The sequence below is a fragment of the Vigna unguiculata genome, chromosome 9 (genome assembly GCF_004118075.2).
Source record: "Vigna unguiculata cultivar IT97K-499-35 chromosome 9, ASM411807v1, whole genome shotgun sequence".
NCBI classification, from domain to species: domain Eukaryota; kingdom Viridiplantae; phylum Streptophyta; class Magnoliopsida; order Fabales; family Fabaceae; genus Vigna; species Vigna unguiculata.
Genome location: NC_040287.1, coordinates 19,317,944 through 19,334,498, shown reverse-complemented (window position 1 = coordinate 19,334,498; position 16,555 = coordinate 19,317,944). Strand labels below are relative to the sequence as shown.

Below are 16,555 nucleotides of genomic sequence, written 5' to 3'. Positions count from 1 at the left end.
AGTAACATGGAGGTTTCTACCCATGAATTCCCATAACTATACTGCTCCTCTAACTCCCCTAAAGACGACTAGGGTTCAAGGATCATCCACCATGGTAGCAAAACAATAATGAGTAGAAAGAACTATTTAGCACTAGCCAAGGTTCAAACTCTCATCCACACCAATATCAAGCATATACAAAACCACAAGCCATTACATGTTTCATGACATTTTATGCACATACACAAATATAATACCCCATCACAAGACCACACATCACATGCAAACTAAAAATAAATAATTAAAGTATCACACTAATGGAATCCTTAAGACTTAAACCTAAAACCTCTCAAAACAACTAAGTAATCTCAACCCCTTGAGCTACTATTATTCCTTCTTATAACTTGACAAACTAATTCTTTTAGATATATCTTTAATCCACAATTATTGTAATAAATATTTATTTATTTAATTTTTCCGAGTCTTACACTCTAGCTAGGTGACTCTCAAAGGAAAGTTTGTGGAGTGATTTCAACAACATAACTTTGCACCATTCAAGAGTGATTTACAAAGAAATGAAGACCTTAATTTATTGTAGAAGGTGAGCTCCTAAATGCAAGTTACATGCTAATAGAAATCAAATGCAAATGCACCTAACCATATGAAGGATATACGTCTAAATCTAGATCTAAGATCTGTGAAAAGTGGATCACATGCCATGTGGATGGTTCACGAATTCCTTATTTATCCCATGTGCTAAATGTGTAACTCATTGCAACTCATTGTTAAGCTTAGACACATTCTCGGCCTAGACTTTTTGAAATCGGGCTTGATTGCATCCAATTCCAAAAGCTAGGTGAGAAATGATCCCAACTACTTCTAGACTTTTAAAATTATATAGAAAGCATGGGCTAAAAAATTGGCCAAATTGAAATCTATTCTAATGGACTAGAGCAAGCCCATCTTATCTTGAAATCTTCCTTGGTTCAAGGAAATAGCATTTGAAGTCCATGAATACCATTAGCTCCTTGAAGATCCATCTTCTCATGTATCTTCCTTAGCATGCTCCTAGTTATTAGGCCTTTGATTGGACCTATGGTTGGGCCCAAGCTATCACATCTCGTCTCGATAATTGGGTCGAACCATTTTAGCCTTCGGCACGGACCGACCCTTTTAGCCTTCGGGGCAAGCCGACCTATCTCAGCCTTTAACTCATGAAAACCTTTCTTGGCTTTTGGTACGTGTTAGTTCTTCTAGTGATTCAACACAGGCCGGTCCATCTCGACTTTTAGCTTGAGCCAACCCTTCTTAGCCTTTAGCCCTACTCGACCCTTCTATGCCTTCGGCCCAAGCTTACTCTTCTTGACCTTCGATTGGACTGACCCTTCTCGATCTTCTGCCCGAGCTGACCCTACTCAACCTTTGGTCAAGGGCAGCTTGTATGGACTTTCAATCAGGGTCGGACTATCTCACCTTAAGCCTGGGTTGACATATCTCGAACTTCACCCTAGGTTGGACTGTCTCAACTTTCAGTAAAGGTTAACCCGTCTAAAAAATTAGCTCGAGCTGGTTCGTCATGGAATTCATTGCAGGTTAACCTATCTCAGCCTTGGACCCGAGTATACCCATCTCGGCTTCATCCCGAGTCAGCCCGTCTCGGCCATCGGCTTGGGTCAACTAGTCTAAGCCTTTGGCACGGGTCAACCAGTCTCAACATTCAGCTTGGGTTGATCTGTCTCAAAAGTTTTATAAAAAAAAATATAAATAACTTCTTTTATCAACAATGACTATCTTCAAAGAAAACTTCTGAAATCCAAGCCTACCGAAAACCTTACGTCTCAAAATAAAGTATTTAAACATAACATGATTTTAGTATATGATAACACAAATTGAAAAGATAATTTTTCTCTACTGAAAAATACAATAAAAGTAAGATAAGAAAAAAAAATCTGTAAAATACATAGAAACTTATTTCATTTCAAAATTTGATCATATAAAAATATTTTCTAACTATGTAAAAGTAATAAAAAAGAAATATGGTTTTCTTTCTATAATAGAGTACACAATGGAGAAATGTCAGTCTTACACCAAAAATATGGGATGTAAATAAAATATAGGTTAAATATGTTTTTGGTCGCTTAACTTTCAATTAAAATTGAACTTTCAATTAAAATTAAAATTAATTCCTCTTCGAAACATTGACCCAATTTAGTCCTTTAACTTTAAAAATATATGAATTTAGTCATTTTAACCAAATTTTGTTAAATTTATTTCACGTTTCAAATGCGTTTCATAATAACGTTTGAGTTGTTTATACCATTTGATACATTTCTGCTTTAATATTAACTATAAAATGCATTTGAAACGTCAAATAAACTTAACAAAATTTTATAAAAGAATTAAATCTATTCTTAGAATATTAAAAATATATTAAACCCATAAAATATCAAATAATCTCGAGCATGACAACCTTTCTTAGAAATCCAATAAAAAAACTAATGCAAATTTAAGCCTATAAATATTGAATTTGGTATTGAGTTTTATAAGAACAATCGAAGTATTTCACTGTATAAAAGAACAATATAACCCTTATTCATATTCGATATTTAAATTAAATAACATTGTTGAAAAAAATTGTTAATAGAAACTTTTTCCTTAATACTTTTTCATAAGAATTAAATACGATAAAAAATAAATGACTTTTTTGTAAATAAAATTAACTCGTTCGTAAATTAAAAATAAAAATTTCTAAAAAAATTAAGAGAAATGTTATTAGGAGTGTTGTAAGTTACAATTTTTAGCATACATTTTGTTATTAATTAAAATTTTCATAAAATTGAAAAATGGGAGTAGGAAACTATGAAAGAATACCAGAAGAATTCGATAAACAAAACCAAGATGTCGATATGTCCGAGTGGTTAAGGAGGTAGACTTGAAATCTACTGGGTTTCGCCCGCGCAGGTTCGAATCCTGTTGTCGACGTTTTATTTTTTTATGTATTGTTTTATTAACATTTTTCGTCATTGTTTGTATTTTTGAATCTATAAAAGGTTAGGGTTTTAGAATTTCTAAATCTTGTGGTTTTGGCGCTGAATGAGTGTGAAGGGATTGTAATGGAAGAACAATTGGGGAACGGCATGATGTCAAGGTCGAAAACGACTCAGGAGTTGGCGATGGAAGGACAGAAGTACTTGGAAGAGACCATAGAGTTCGCTTTCCAGATCCTCTCTTCCATGAACGACGAGCTCTGCAACCCTGTCCTGTGGTCCACCTCTCCCTCCGCCACTTCCACCTCCCCTAATGCCCCCTCCGCCACCACTGACTCCGCTTCAGACAACTCCAATCTTCACTCCGATGGCGCCACAGCCTCTGCCGGCGCCGGAGGCGCCCTCGAAGAGGCTCGCCTGCGGTACAAGAACGCTGTCGCTGCGCTTCGGACCATTCTCACTGCCATTCCTAACTCCCAGAAGGTACACGATTTCGCTCGTTGACTTTCTCTTGAATCTCCATACCGTGTTTGCTTTGTTGTGAAATACATTTTGACAATGAATTCTGTTGATTTGTGGATTCCGTGAACTTTTTTGGGAGGTTATTATGTGCCGAAGTTAAATCATTAAACTGTATTGAGCTGTGAGAGGGTGGGAGAGGTACTAGTCAATGCTGCCTTGTGGTTGTACGCATGAATGTGGTGTTAAATTGTTAACGTAAAAGGATAAGACGTTGGGTTTTTGACATAGGAGTAGTTTGACTCTCCATGGATTGAGATCTGAAAAGATTTCAAAAATCTGGTATCTCATAGCAATCGATCTCAAATGCTATTCTGAATTTTTTATACAGTTTAAATTCTCGATGATGGAAAGTTGTTAAATAACCGTGATTCATGATTAACAATAAAAAGTCGCCATACAAGAAAATACATGAATTAGAGTCGTTGTAACCACTAAGAAAGGTCACATATATCTTTAACAAAACATACATGAACAAAAGACATAGCCAACATGTCTCGTCATATCCAGAGACAGGTAGGCTGTAAGTTTTCTCGCCAGAGAGAGAATAGATGTAGATGATTGCAGGTCTCACCCGTTTTTGTTGTGTTTCCCCCCAAATTCCCTGAAATACCCCCTTCCCTTCCAAAAAACAAGCCTAACAGCTAAGCAAGAAGGGGTTTTGAAATCACAGCATTGCAGTGCTATCCTACTGCAATCCAAAAGTGATCGTAAGCACTGTGCGCCCCCTGATTCCGCTGCGTCACAACAGCATTATTGTGTCACTGTCATGCACTATTGAAAGCCCTACTCTTGATATTCCGGATGTATTGTGGCTATCAATTGTTCACGTGCATATGCATTTGATGCATTATAGAAACTTAAAATTGGTGCCATCACTTTATGGTAATTCCAACATTCATTGGTGCAAAATCGTGATGGTCCCAGAGGTTTAAACTGAAATGTGGTGTTTAGTTACAGAGTTCAGAAATCTGAAAGATCCTAGTTTCACTAAACATGCAGTGTCCTTCAATAGGTCAGTTTCAGAAATATCATTCAGCTATCACATGTTCCAATATACAATGAACGTGAATCCATGTCTAACTGTGAATTCACGTTCAGTGTGCTTTGGCGGCAATGCAAACAACTTATTGTCATTCCGAAGTCAGCAACTCAACTACTTGACTTACCAAATCACGTTAATTGGCTACATGGGGTGCATTTTTGCATGATTCATGTCACAGTTTGTAAGTTTAGGGGATCAATTTGCTGATAGTTGAACCATGCAAGTTTAACTCATGGTTGTCAGTGTTATAAAAAAACGACCATGGAAAAATGGGTGACAGATATTGTTTTTCTGCCCACCACTGCATGGTAGTGGCGAATTGGGTTTCATGATGGCTAGTGACAGTTATGGACGTTGTGGAATGGCCCTATGGAACGACCGTGGTTGAAGTCGCTGCCCTCATTTCTGTCTGGTCGCACTGACCCAAGGCTTCTTAAATTTTATATTTTGAAAAAAAAAAAGGATCGGGTCATACTGACCGCTCCAAACCCAATGCAAAATAAAAAAAACCTAAGATACCAGCCACAATCTAAAATACAGATGTTCTGGTTAAGCAACCGTAGCTGTTGTGGTCAGCCACAAGTGACACTGCCGCTGCTGCTTCCTTTGGCTTATACTGTTGCTGCTTGCAATGTGTTCCAGTGCTTGAGACGTGTTCCGCTGTCAGCATTCCACTGCAGTGCTGTTGTTGTCCTACTACAATGCCACCCTCCCCCTTTTTTCCTTTTCTTGGTTTCCTCTTTCGTTCTGCAGCACCGTTCTCTCCCCCTTTTTTTTTCTTCTTTCTACTTAGTGCTTATGCATTATCGTTATTTGAAGTTCTGGTGTTTTGCATTGATTTTAATGTTATTTAGATTTCTAAAGTTGTTATTATTATTATCATTCACTGTATTGTATCATTACCTGTGTGACTGTCTTTCATTATTTTTACATTGCAATATTGCGGTTCCATCAACTGGAATTGAAGAATTGATGGTTGGAGTTAAAGGATTATTCATAAACGATATTGGTAGACAAACTCTCCCTAATGTAGATGTATAACACAGTGTAAATTGACACAAAAGATATTGGCAGATACACTCGCATTTTGTTTTTCATTCATATACATGTCACTTATTTGCTTAAATATTTATGCATGTAATCTTTTTGTGAGTTTTACTACTAAATTTTGTCAAGTGAAGCTTTTGTTTTCTTGTTAAACTAACGTGGTTTATACTGCAGTCAAAATCATTTGATACCGGTTCAGCTTCTAGCCCTGCTGATGAAGCTGAAATTGATAAGTTGGAGGAGCGAGCCTCATCTCTAAGAAGGGTAGGTTTGAATCAGGTTTTTAATAAATGTAATTAATCTTTATCTCTATTCTTTGACGCTGTTGTTTACAACGGCTGAGCTTTGAAATTGTCATTTAATGAACAGATTTTTGTTTGATGGAATTCAGAAGCATTTACTTTTCCGTCATATAAGGTTAAGATTTAACTGAATCTAGTCTCTTCCTTATTATGTGTTTCATAATTTTAGCCTATTTCTGAAACAATTTATGACCAGTTGGTATTAGCTTTAAAAAGATAATTATGATACAAAACCATTTTGGAATTTTCTTTTTTATATTTTTAGCTTGTTAAAGAACACTAATATAGGCTTTTTTGGTTTTCCTTCGTTTTTAAACTCCATTTTTTTTTATGAATCTCTTAAATTTATTTAATCAGCACAATACTTTTTCTTAAGAAAAAAAAAAGGCACAGATCTCTAATTTTACAACAATATTTAGCGTCTGAGCTGAAGTGGTTGATAGATTGTCTTTTTTCTTTTTTAATTACATCAGTGGTAAACATTGAACATCTTCTCATAAATGTAGGAGCTTGCCAACAAGAACTTGCTCCTGAAGACACTCATAGATCAACTGCGTGATCTTATCACTGATATATCAACATGGCAAAGTCCTTTATCAACCTAAAGTTTGGGACGAATACTTAAATTTGTGGAGCGGTCCCCGAATCTCAATATGTTATCGTCCTATGGGTTCAGAAAATCCTTAATGATGATAGCTTGTATTTTGTAGATTTTTTCCTTATAATTTTTATAAAATAGCAACCTGCCAATCCTTAACAACAAAAGAAAATGTAACTAACTACTTTCTTTTGAACCTTAGAGAAGTGTTCCTGTATTTTGTCTGAGAGATGAAACTTGTTTGTTGCACCATTTTTTTCAATTTATAGCTCGTTATTTAGGTGAATACACTGCATTTTAAGTTTCAGATCTGTTTACATCTCTGGTACACGTTCAATTATAATGAACCAGCAACTAAGTATTATGTGGGTCTGCACAAGTATTGTACGCAAAAAAAAAAAAATAGTGTTGCTAATGCGCGTTTTCAATCGTGCATCCAAATGTCCTCAATTTAAAAAATGACAGTTCAAAGGAGAAATGGTATCAATTTAAAAATGAAGAAAGAGAGTCCAGTTGTCCAGAACCGACGAACTGCAAAAGGTATATATTCCTCACCACATTTTACGGGAAGAATGACTTATAGATATAATCAAGAATCACGATCTCACTCACTCTTTTGAATTCTACTTTACAATAGAAATATATATTAGTACACTTTATCAAAGCATTAGCATCTCAAGGTATGGTAAATCTCACTATATATGTCCTGCAGGGTATCATGTTCTGGTGTCATTTTTTCATGGAATTCTGCATGTTACCTTTAACAATTAAAACAGACTAATCACCCTGGTAAGATGTTCTTACCATGTACAGCACTTCCACTCCAAGAGGGGTGGTGATGGTTGGTAAACAAAAACTGTTATGTATGATTTTCGAAAATATCAAACGAGATTAGTATATCCAATTCTAGCCACTTGCATGTAGGTGAATGATTTTTAAGTTTAGCCCTGTAGTTTTTATTGGATTCGATACATGGCTCATGCGACTAAAATACTCCGTATGAAATAAGTTATAAAAATTTAACTTCACTGGTGAAAGAGACAGTAGTTTTCGTTTGTCTATTCTTCCCTAGCCGCCCTTCAAGAATTTCACATGATACAGGCAAATCTGATAAAAATTATGGAGCTTCATTAATATTATGAGTTGGTACTTTGTACAACAGCAATGGAGTTTTCTATTTCGAAATTACTCACTTGCCAACCCATCATTTTCTTGATTATTTTTCTTAAATTTCCTTAAATTCTATCAGGCAGAGACTTTGTCACCTGGAGAGACTTCCGTCCTTTCACAACCAACTGATACTCATAGCAATCTAGCAAACACCCTTCACCCTTCTATAGCATTCCACTTTCACAACAGCAAAATCTAGCACAAGAATTATCAGATGACCCAAAACTATAATACTTAGATACAGTGATAGCCACACAACTTTCTTTTCTCTTTGTTGTTTTTTTCGTTTTGCTTTGTATTAATTATGCACTGAAGACCTAGTAGTGAGAGAGGACCTCATATCCACAATGGCAGATTCATCAGCCCCTAACTTGATTGCCTCTTTGCTGGCTCTTATGAACCTTGAGACAGCTCCTCGAACGTACTCATGAGCTTCCTTCACACTCATCTTCTTGCTCATTTCATCAGGGAAACTGCTCAAAAATTGATCCCCATTAAGAACTGCTGCCAATTGAACTATCTCACTCTGAAATTCAGACAAGCCTGCATCTTCTTTTGCTTCAGTGCTCCTTAGTGGGGTCACGTCCGGCAAAGTCACTGAAATACACACATTACCCTGTCTTAGTACTTTGTTACACATAATATAAGGTTTTGAGTTTACTTTTTGTGCAGGGCAGTGTAACAAAAATTACACTGTCAACCAATCAGAAATCATGATAAGCATAAACTTTTAAGGTAGCTATTATTAAAGCTAATAAACTGATCATACATCACAATTCATGTTTTAATGATAATATAAAGATTCTTATTCAGAAAGTTTCACGGTCAAAGTTGATTAAGACTCCCCTCTTTTGTATAAGCTATCCCTGCCCACGTTTATCACGTTGTAATCCATATTGGAATGTATTATTGAGGAATTCAATTGATTGACATAAAAAGGGTAGATTGGATACCTGGGCAATCCGTTCTGGGTGAACTTAACTCTCCAACAACATGCTCGAATGTCCCAGCCCAAGCATCCCTGTGGGTCAAAAAGTTGGAGGAAAGGTTGAAGATCTTCTTTATGGTTGCAGGAATAGAAGAGTGCTCAAATTCTGAGTTTTCAGCAGGTCCTTTGGCACCACTTATCACTGAGAATTTTGGACCAAGTAGTAAATTGAAATTAGTAGGCATGTCAGACCAGTCAAAAGCAAGTTGAAGCTTTAGAATCTAACAAATGCACTCAAGAAGATTTGGTAAACAAAGAAATTAGAACCGTACTGCTTAAAACCAATTTGTTGTTTGTACACTCAATTTTTACTAGAAAACAACAATCCTTTAGTCCTTATTCTCTCAAAACACAAGGAAAAGGACAAACATAGAAAAGAAATATCAACCAACTGCATCAAACTCAAACTAAGGGCACCGGAATACTGATAATCAGAAAGGACATCGTCCCAGAAAAGTTAATGTGGCATCCAACGGAATATATTCGTGCCACATTCCCCATGATAAAAGAAGTATTGGACATGATTTCCTCACATCACTATCATAGAAAATATGAATAATTGTTTTGACAAAAGAGTAGAAGCTAAAAAAGGACAATTAACTAGGATTTTGAGATTACCAGTTTCTTTCTTGATCCAAGGAGAGATCATAATAGTAGGAACCCGAACCCCTAACCTATCAAACTTGAAGAAATAGGGAGCAGGTCCGGTGTTGCCATCTGGATTTGGAATGTTGACAAAAGGGGTCTTGACATGATCAAAAAATCCACCATGTTCATCATATGTAATGATGAAAAGTGTTTCATTCCACTGAGGGCTGGCTCTTAGAGCCTCGTAAACCTCTTTAACCAGCATTTGGCCATGTGCAACATCGTGAGATGGGTGGTCATCATTCGCAGGCAAGCCCTTCAAGTCAAAGTACCTAGGCTCAATCACAGCCAAGGGTGGAAGCTTCCCATTTCTGGCATCTCTCTTGAACTTCAAATCATACTGATGGAACTTGAATACGTACTTCAATTTCCTCAGATTCCTATAGAACAAAGTTGTGGGTATGTTCTGAAAGTAAATCCCAAAGTCCAGGCCATTCTCATGCAGAGAGTCAAAGATGGTTTTTTGAGGGTACCCTTTCGCTAACTGCCTCTTGATATGACTTGTGGAACCATGAGAGGTTGCTGAGTACACAAAAAGCCTATTGGGTTGTGTTGGACCAGGGATTGAAGAAAACCACCTATCAAAAACAGCAAATTCCTTAACCAAAGCAGCATAAACCGGCACAGCCTCGGGCTTAAACCCTTTCATCACAGTCTCGGAGAGGTTCTGAGACACGGACAATGCTTGCTCCACAAATCCATTCATGGAAGGGATCGAACCAGACCCGAATACCTGCTGCAACACATCTTCAAATGAATGCCCCGGATCCGGATCCACGAACTCCGCATCATCAGTGAAGCAAATTGAATCTTTCTTCGAACCTTTAGTAGAAACAGGGTTGCATTCATCTCCCGTGACCCCATCGATTAACGCGTTTATTCTCTCTTTCATCCACCCCAGCATGTGGTCAAAGGAACGGTTCTCCATAACCAAAACAACAACGTTTTTTATAGGTTGCTGTTGTTGCGCCCTTGCAAAAACACAGAACACAAAGAGAAAGAGCAGTAGAATGGAAGATCTAGATTTGGCACCTCCCATTCTTTCCCTCAAAGATGGGTCCTTTTTCCAAATGGGTTGTCGGTAAAACAAAATGTTTTTCCAACACGCAGAACGGCAATAAGATAGTTTGTGCAGTTATAGGAAGAATTTTAGTTACAGTGTTGGAGGAGTTTGCATGTGTAGATAGTGAGGTAGCAGAACACAGAAGAAGGAAGATAAGGTTGTGGTTGAGGTTGAGGTTGAGGGTTGATTCTGTGTTATACCTCACTCACTCGCTCACTGCTTCACTCATTCAGCTTTAATGAAAAATGGAGAAGGAAAAGTAACGCAATTAGTGGAACGTGAGTTGAAAGTGTCGTTTTGTGATTATTCTGCGTAGATGATGAGGATCTTACCTTCTCCTTTTTCGCGGGGTCAGTTTATTTTTCTATTTTCGGTATCAGTTTTCAGTTTTTTGGGCTTCTTCTATGTTCGGCACTAATAAATTATACTTAATAGATTTTTTTCCCCATAAGTCCCAATAATAATTAATTAATGCAAATCAAAGTGAGTTCAAATAATAATGATAATAATAAATTCAAATTTAAAATTAAGTAAAATAAAATAGAATAGGAATTCAGTTACAATATTCGGATCATATAAATGTTATTTACACTGTACTATCAAATCATAGATTATATATAATTAACTAATAGTTTCAATATAAACTGTTGATTTATTTATTAATTATTATATTTAATAATTTAAAAATATATTATATCTAATAAATACATAACTTAATATTATTTGACAGTCAACTTTACCTGTATATGTTAAATGTGATATTTTTTAACACAATATATTAATTAATTATTATATTTAATAATTTTACTGCATATTATATCTAATAAATACATTACTTAATGTTATTTGACAGTCAATTTTACCTGAATATGTTAAATATGATATTTTTAGCACAATATATTTATTAAATATAATATATGTTTCAATATATAATGTTTAAAACTATTTTTTAATAAATGTATTTTAAAATAAAAGCTTCAAATATAACAGCATGATATATAAAAATATAATAATTTATCTCAATTTTTGTCTTTAATATCTTTTCTAAACATTATATTTAATAAATATAATACTTAACTTTACAGGCAAGTGATATAAAGTATTTAATGTTATCAAAACAATAATTTACATTTAAATATAATATTTATTTTTTAAAATATATTTAATAATCTGTCAACATATAAATTTTACTCGTGATATACTATGAAGACCTAGAAAATGAACACTTCAAGATCATAGAAGATTTAATAAGATATTTATGGATTATTGTATAAAAATTATGCAGTGATATTTATTGCAAACTTTTATGCTTCAAAGAAACGAAAATTATAAGTCAAATAGGCTTCGATCTTGACCAAAGCCTAAAATTTTATAATAATTACAAACGTGTTATTTTATTTTTTTTGAAATATTTAATTGAGTGAGAGATATAGGTTTTGATTGCTCATAAAACCGAAGCATATCATAGAGTAGATTTTGGTTGTCCTCGAATCAAAGTCCAAAAGGTAACAATAATTTCAAAAATGTTATCGGAAAGAAGTGTAGGTTTCGGTTATCTAGAAACATGAAGCCTTTTCAAGTATATGTTTTGGTTATTTTGGAGAATCGGAGTCTATTAGTATAATTTTTTGTTTAACACATAGGATTCAATTTTAAGTTTTTTCAAGTGGCGAAACATCCTATCCATTTGTACCATTGCATTTCATCTTCACCGCCACTGCAAAAGTGTCGTTTTCCTCTATTAAAATTGTTCTTAAGGTTCGTTTGACACTTCCATTTATCTCTTCTTCTCCATTACTGCACTTCTCTCATTTCTCATTGCTCTCTTCCTTCTCCTAATGCATTTTTTCATCAGGTGTGCTGCTAATTTTTGGTGATTCTCATTTTTTTTTTCTCCTAAAGCGTTTCGTATTCATCTTCGTTTGATATTGTGCGTCACAGGTCGTGGTTGTCTTAGGCTATTGCGTTTTTGGGGCATTCTTGGTTGGTGGCCTTGCGTTTAGTGGTTGCATTTTGGGGCTCTCGCTCTCCCTGTATGAGTCTTTTTCTTCCGTTCCCAGGTTTTGATTTTTTTTATTATGTGTTGTTTAATTTAATAATTTTGAATATTTATTATGTTGTATATTATATGTTATTTAATTGTATTTTAATATAGTTTAATAATTTTTAATATGTTTAATTTAATTATTGTAATTTAAATTATAGTTATAGATTGGTAAGAACTTCAATTTATGAACTTTCTTTGTCATATAAGTGTATTCTAAAACATTCCTTTTTTTATAATTCAATTGATGGACATAGCATGTTGTTAGGAAAATCAACCGTTAAGACAAAAAAGCTTGCATGGTTGTCCTTCCAAGTTTGTTACTTTGGTCCATATATAATTGTTTGATTTTTTTTCTTCCTTAATTATTTATAATTATGTTGATATATTGTAGCGTAACAAATATTTAGGCTCATATGAATGCAATTACTATGTAATGTAATCGATGATAATCGTTGTTCGTGCTTGTATTACAACTGGTTGGGAATAGTAACAATTTCATTGAATCAAATACTTTGCAACTTTATCTTTTTGTATAGTAATTGAAATTATTGTCTTTTATGCAAAAATTTAAGAGTCATGCACAAATTCTCGAGAAGTCCATAAAATATCCAAGGATAACTTGTGCAAAATATATAATACAAATGTGCATAATATTTAGCACATTTACTTGTTGTAAGGGTAATATATTGTATCTAGATTATGCTTGATTCTAGGTGTCATTTATATAATGTGTTGGTTTTGTTTGATTATGTCTAAGTTTGATATGTAGGCAAAAATAGAAACAAAAATAGAAAAAAAATATTTAAAATTAAAAGCCTACATTCGATTATTACCAAAACTGAAGCATAAAGGGGTATTAGGCTTTAGTTATGGTAATAACTAAAGTCTAATCCCTTTATGATTTAATTTTAAGTATATTAAGCTTTGGTTACAGTTTTAGCCAAAGCTTAATCCCTTAAAAATTAAACAATTTTTTAAATCAGAAAAGAATTGACCTCGGTTATTAAAAGAATCGAAGCCTAATCTCCCTTAAAATTAAATAATCTTTTAAATCAAAAAGGGCCTTCGATTACGTTATTAAAAGAACCGAAGCTTAATCTTTTTTTTTTCATTATTTATTTATGGTTTATGCTTCACTTTTGGAAAAGCCAAAGCCTAATAAGAAAGTTTATGCTTTGGTTCATAACCGAAGTAAAAAAGTTACTCTTTTTACCTTATCTAGATATGCTTCAATTATTGAACTGAAGTACAATGCCCAAAAACATCAGTGCTAAAACTCTTTTTGCATTAGTGAGGAGTCCAAATCAAAATAAGGAAAATCAGTAATTTTGTGTCAAATTGTTTTATATCGGGATTTGAAATATAGAATTCTGAAAAGAAATATCATTGGACTTATTAGGTTTGAAAAATTGTTTAAATTCAGGCTAACAAATGTATATTTGCATTGAATGATGAAATGTAAATTGATTTGTAATTTTATGAATGTCATGTGCTGTATTATGATACTCCAAAGGATTGTTTAAATGAGATGATTTGGATTATAAACCAATGGTTTTAGTGTAAAAGGTGTGGAAAGAATTAGATAAATCAATTGGACTATCAATTAATTTATCTAACTTTTTCAAAGTTATTTTAAAATGGATAAATAAATTTATAAAAATATTTTAATTTATCAAATGATATGTAATATTTACGACTACAAATGTTAAAATTATTTACATATAATAAAATAAAAATATTTAAATTTACTTTACCATCTATATTTTACATATAGTTTTTCGGTAAAAAAGACAAAAATATTTTTAAATTAAAGAATATATGTCTTTTACTTATAAAAAATTCAAAAAAACATTAATTTATTTATAAATAATTTCTAAAAATAATTATAAAGAAATAATTCTATAATTTTACTCATTATTATAAATTATTTAAGATTTTATTTAATAAAATTAAGTTTTAGACGATATTATATTTAATATATATATATATATATATTAAATATAAAATTAAATAATAAATATATTATAATTGAAAAAATACATTGATATACTAAAGAATATTTTTTTAAATTACATTGATCTATTTAAAAAAAATTGTGTTTAATTTTTATTAAGGAAAATAATTTCGATCCTATATTTTATATTTTTAATTATATATTTTAAAAAAATAATTTGTAAAAAAGTATTAAGAAGAAAATTGGATACATTAATTACAAAATACTGTTTTTAAATCTAATAAAAATAATTTCTTTTTTGTAGTTATAAAAAATAATTTTATTTATAAACATTAACATTAATCCATATATAGTATTTATTAATAACTTTGAATATATGAAAAAATCATTTTTTTATATAAACTAAAACATTTAATTTTTCTATTAAAAAATGAAATTTAAACTTGTAGTTAAATTATTTATCATTAATAAATGTTAAATTATTTGTTATAAATAATATATAATTATTTCACACAAAATCATTTATTTATTTTGTCTATTATTTTAAACTTAACTCATTATATTATATCAAATTATTATTAGAATATATCTAACAATAATTCAAATTATTATATATATAATATTTCGATAATATTTTTAGTATTTATTATTTTAATTATTATTATTATTATTATTCTAAGTGAAAATATAATATATAAAATTAATTAATTATATAAAATTTATTTTTATTATTAAATAATAAATATATTTACAAAAATCACTTAAGATAGTAGTAGTTATATAAAAACAAGTGAAACTAATTATTAAATTAAATAAGAAAGTTGTGTTTCTCGTGATGAAGAAAGACAATTGGTGGTGAGCTGGTAGTATAACAAAATCTTCAAAGTTAATAATGACAAGTGTGAATGCCAACTCAATCTGAAACTCATCACCATGGATTAATAACAAAATATAAAAATAACCAAACTTCATTCCTTTTCTAACACATTTACATTAATAAAATATTTTCACCATATCTTAACACTCAAATAAAAACACAAATTAGAATGAATATTAACAAAAATCAAGAAGGCTTTGGAGAGTGGGAACATTGACGCGTTTGGTCCCACACAAATCTGTGGGCAATTAATAGAGAAAGAACATAGGAATGCATATGAGGAGAAAGGTGTGATTTTTATTTGATTTGTTTACATGCAAATTTTGGCATTATTTGAGCCACACCGGACACTGCTCAAAATAAATTGCATATGGACATTTTGAGATGTAAATTGTTGTGACCCGTGAAACTATAAAATAACAAAAGAATTTCACATATCTCATTCTTAGCCACTGTGGCTATGCGATCTTGTCGGTGCTTCTTTGAGGTCAAACAAAGCACTCCAAACTCATGCTATTGCCACACATTATATACAAGATTAGTAACATGATAATTTTGAACTAATTAATGTTGTTTCAACAGATTAGATATGTTTCACCGCTAAAATGTTTAGAAAAATAATTATTTCGGGTATAGGGACCTAACACCTATCTAAAACACTCAATTTGTCTTCTTTCTCCGTGCTGCAGTCTCTTTCGTGTGATCTCCTTTCTTTCTCTCCCGTTTGGCTATCCGGACGATCGGGGTACCTGTCGATAAGACTCTGACACTTAAGTCAGTTCAAAAATCCGTTCAGATGAATTGCTGTAATAAATGCGAAGTAAAAGTTCTCACAAACTTACCTTGAGTTTCTATTTATAGTGTTTGACATGGTCCCGTGATTAGGATTTTCTTAATCACGGTCCAATTATTTGTAAACTTGATTAGTCACCTATTTTACTTTAATTTGCAATTGTCTAATTCTAACGCGCCCGCCCGACCGATGGATCCGTACGTGCTGTCAAAGGCCACATTTTAGATTATGGCGACAAAACTCCACCGTCACGTGCAAACCATGGCCGCTCGGGTTGTGAGCTTCCTAAAAAGTACTCAGGAGAAATTGTCACATCAACAATCCACAGAATTATCCGCTTGTAGCGGTATCCTTGGCCACCTAACTAAAGGTATGGTTAGGAATGTTTATAGGTCATACGGTACAATAATTTTCGTGCTCTAAAATATTAAATATTTTTTTGTGATTAATTTTTATTAACCTTCAGTTTTAATAAAACCTTTACTGTTATTACATTGACCTTACTTAAACCATACTTCAAGCCAAAGTAATGGTTTTA

General features: G+C 32.7%; 2 protein-coding genes and 1 non-coding gene across 4 annotated transcripts; 2 read left to right on the top strand and 1 right to left on the bottom strand.

Annotated features, from left to right (window-relative positions):
• The first annotated feature begins 2,879 nt into the window (after positions 1-2,879).
• TRNAS-UGA lies at positions 2,880-2,961 on the top strand. The gene has a single exon. It is a non-coding gene; the product is annotated as a tRNA-Ser (tRNA).
• Positions 2,962-3,033: 72 nt separating this feature from the next.
• On the top strand, positions 3,034-6,763 carry LOC114162450 (mediator of RNA polymerase II transcription subunit 30). 2 transcript variants are annotated; one of them, XM_028046351.1, is made up of 4 exons: positions 3,034-3,449; positions 5,752-5,841; positions 5,947-5,994; positions 6,386-6,523. In XM_028046351.1, exons 1-3 carry the CDS (start codon positions 3,093-3,095, stop codon positions 5,956-5,958), a joined length of 459 nt encoding a protein of 152 aa, XP_027902152.1. In that variant the 5' UTR covers positions 3,034-3,092; the 3' UTR covers positions 5,959-5,994; positions 6,386-6,523. The 2 variants fall into 2 exon arrangements, with proteins under 2 accessions (XP_027902152.1, XP_027902151.1); XM_028046350.1 differs by lacking the exon at positions 5,947-5,994 and having other exon boundaries at positions 3,035-3,449; positions 6,386-6,763.
• Positions 6,764-7,585: 822 nt separating this feature from the next.
• Positions 7,586-10,620, bottom strand: LOC114163369 (non-specific phospholipase C6). The gene is made up of 3 exons (XM_028047642.1): positions 9,254-10,620; positions 8,601-8,777; positions 7,586-8,244 (listed from the first exon to the last, which is right to left on the bottom strand). Exons 1-3 carry the CDS (start codon positions 10,320-10,322, stop codon positions 7,946-7,948), a joined length of 1,545 nt encoding a protein of 514 aa, XP_027903443.1. The 5' UTR covers positions 10,323-10,620; the 3' UTR covers positions 7,586-7,945.
• Positions 10,621-16,555: the final 5,935 nt, after the last annotated feature.

Bases quoted from the DNA above. Each gene is read 5' to 3' on its own strand.
- LOC114163369 (XM_028047642.1), bottom strand. From the start codon at position 10,322: ATGGGAGGTGCCAAATCTAGATCTTCCATTCTACTGCTCTTTCTCTTT. The intron at 8,778-9,253 runs GTAATCTCAAAA...CAAAATTCTCAG, and splicing joins TTGGATCAAGAAAGAAACTG to TGATAAGTGGTGCCAAAGGA. The intron at 8,245-8,600 runs GTATCCAATCTA...TGTGTATTTCAG, and splicing joins ACCCAGAACGGATTGCCCAG to TGACTTTGCCGGACGTGACC.
- LOC114162450 (XM_028046350.1), top strand. From the start codon at position 3,093: ATGGAAGAACAATTGGGGAACGGCATGATGTCAAGGTCGAAAACGACT. The intron at 3,450-5,751 runs GTACACGATTTC...TTTATACTGCAG, and splicing joins CCATTCCTAACTCCCAGAAG to TCAAAATCATTTGATACCGG. The intron at 5,842-6,385 runs GTAGGTTTGAAT...TCATAAATGTAG, and splicing joins GAGCCTCATCTCTAAGAAGG to GAGCTTGCCAACAAGAACTT.